The sequence below is a fragment of the Tupaia chinensis genome, unplaced genomic scaffold, assembly GCF_000334495.1.
Source record: "Tupaia chinensis unplaced genomic scaffold, TupChi_1.0 Scaffold000211_1, whole genome shotgun sequence".
NCBI lineage: Eukaryota > Metazoa > Chordata > Mammalia > Scandentia > Tupaiidae > Tupaia > Tupaia belangeri.
The window spans coordinates 862,420-864,979 of NW_006159686.1; the positions used below are offsets into that span (position 1 = coordinate 862,420).

Consider the following 2,560-nt stretch of genomic DNA (forward strand, 5'->3'; position numbering starts at 1 on the left):
CCCAAGCGCCTAGTGGGGCCCAGAGTGAACCCGGCGCTTCCTGGTCCCGTGTTCTCCAACCCCAATCACTCCCCACTGCCCACGCTGGCTGTCCCACTCGCCCCAGCCCCTGCACTGGTCAGCAGCCCTGTCGGGCCCTGGACACTCGGAGCTTGCAGCCTGGGCATGCAGGGAAGCATTCCCGTGGCTATCCAGGTCAGATCTCCCGAGCTTGGGCGGGAACTGCCCTTGGGAAGCCCACCCTGCCCCAGGGCAGAGGACTGGGAGTGCAGCGGGGACAGGGACAGCACCGACAGGCTGCCCAGCCCCAAGCCTCCCAGCGTGGACACTCCTGTCCTAGCAGATCTGGCAGCACGGGGCCCAGCAAGTCAGAGCCCAGAACAGGCCCTGCCAGAGGGCTGGGCGGCCAGGACACTGGGCATGGCACACACCCCGTGGGACAGGGGCAGCCCAGGCCAGACTGCCCTCTGGGACGGGGAGCGGGCGGACGGAACGTCTCTGCCGAAGCAGCCTCACGCCTGGGCAAACTGGCCAGGGCACACCCAGCCCCCGAGTGAGCCAGCCACGCGGGCAGGACCTGCTGCATGACACACCTGCGCCCCAGTGCACCCAGCTCGGGGGCCCAAGGGCACCGCCGGCCCGGCCCCGCCCCCCTGCTGCGGCGTGTCCACGGCAGTGCCGCACGTCTCCAGGCCTTGGCCTGCTCGCCCACGGGCGGGCACCCCACCTTGGTGCCTGTGCCGGCTGCCGTGGCGCTGGCGCTGAAGTCATGCGCGGGCAGGGTGCTCAGCCACTGGGCCATGGAGCGCTCGAGCCGCTCGGTGCGCACGATGCTGGGGAAGATGTGCTGCTCCTTAAAGGCCGTGGCCCGGGCCTCCTCCTGCGCCCAGTCGAGCGGCTCGTGCAGCCCGTCGGTGCCGAAGCGCTGGTTGTACTTCTCGAAGTGCACCCGCTCCAGCACGAGGCCCAGCCCCGGCGCCTTGGGCACGTGGACCTTGGCCTCGCCCCAGCTGCGCTCCAGCACGCTCTCAGGCGCGTAGCCCTTCACGATGGCCACCAGCAGGCCCACCATCTTCCGGATCTGGTGCGTCATGAAGCTCTGGCCCTTGACCTTGATCACGGCGAACTCCAGGCCCTCGCGCTCGAAGGGCTCCTCGCAGTACATCTCCAGCACGAAGCGCCGGGCGCTGGGCTCCCGCGGCCCCTTCTGCGAGGTGAAGTTGTGGAAGTTGTGAGTGCCCTGGTAGCAGGCCAGGAGCCTGTTGACCTGCTGCAGGGCCTCGGGGCTCAGGCGGTAGCTCTCGTCCTGCACGTCACGGTCCTTGTGGGCGAAGGCGAACGTGGGCAGCATGTACAGGTACGTCCTGGCGTCACACCTGTTCTTGGAGTTGAACCCGCCTGTGACACGCTTCAGTCCTGTGGGAGGCAGTGGGCAACAGGGATGCACTGAGCGGATGGTGCCCAGCCCCAGCGAGGGCACAGCTCCTCACCCTGAGCTTGCCGGGCCTAGGACCGATCGGGATGCCCCGCACGATGCTGACCCCAGGACCAGGCAAAGGCCCACAGCCAAGCGGAGGGCAGGAGACCCCCCCGCCCCACCCCTCGTGGTCTCTGAGTGCGGATGGCCACTGCCCCTCACCGTGGAGTCAACAGCAGGTATGGAACAGTGTGACCGCGGCCAGAGCCTCATGTGCGTCACCAGAGAGCACCCCACACCGGTCCCTCAGCCCTCCACCGCGTCATGTCTGGGGCCCGCACGCACACATGCCCAGCGGTTCCCAAGTCGCTGGGCCCAGCATTCAAGCCACGCCGTCAGTGTGTGGGACCCAGCTCCCTTAACCACTAGGCTGTGAGGGCCAGTCAGCACTGTTTTTTGGTTTTTGTTTTTTTGGGGTTTTTTTTGAGATTTTTGCTATGGGGCACATGTGCTCACTGGGGAGGCAGAGAGAAAGAAAGAGAGAAATCACCCCCAGGGGAGACAGCTGCGCTGCAATCCCTTCTCCTCCGTTCTCCTCTGAGGATTTTGGGCACATGCGCACACGTGCCTGCCGTGAGATTTAAGCCACAAGGTCTGGGACTCAAACCACAGTCCACGACGTGGGAGTCTAGCAACGTAACCATTATGCCATCTGCTGGTCCTAGGAGTACTGTCCTTCACAGCAAAAATAAATAAATAAAACAATTTTTTTCCCAAAAGAAACTGCAACCACCTTGAGAGTCCAGTGAGAGGCTGATCAAGTCCGTCCTGGGATGTTGGTGGGGACAGGGACAGCCCTGGGATGGGCACTAACAGGGACTCCGAATGCCGGACACTTGGCTCACACTGGCTGAGCACTGGCCAGGGGACGCCCACTGCAATGCACGTATCCACACGGCCGGTCCCAGCAGCAGCAGCGGCACAAAAAGCTCCAGGAGCTCGATGCGGGCAGTGCTTCTGCTGCTGGGTGTGCCCAGGGCCAACTCCTGCGGGAGCTGTTGACCCCGTGGGCCTGGCTCAGTGTGCCCGGGCTGGGCGCCAGCAGGGCAGCCACGGGCACCGGCACTCGTACTCTCGCACTGC

General features: G+C 65.1%; 1 protein-coding gene across 1 annotated transcript in view; it reads right to left on the minus strand.

Annotated features, from left to right (window-relative positions):
* Positions 1 to 2,560, minus strand: part of PUS1 (pseudouridine synthase 1) — a gene marked incomplete at its 5' end in the record, with an annotated part of 8,990 nt that overhangs the window by 518 nt on the left and 5,912 nt on the right. The window contains 1 exon segment of the mRNA XM_027771408.1: positions 728 to 1,416. Coding sequence (XP_027627209.1) covers positions 728 to 1,416 — 689 coding nt within the window.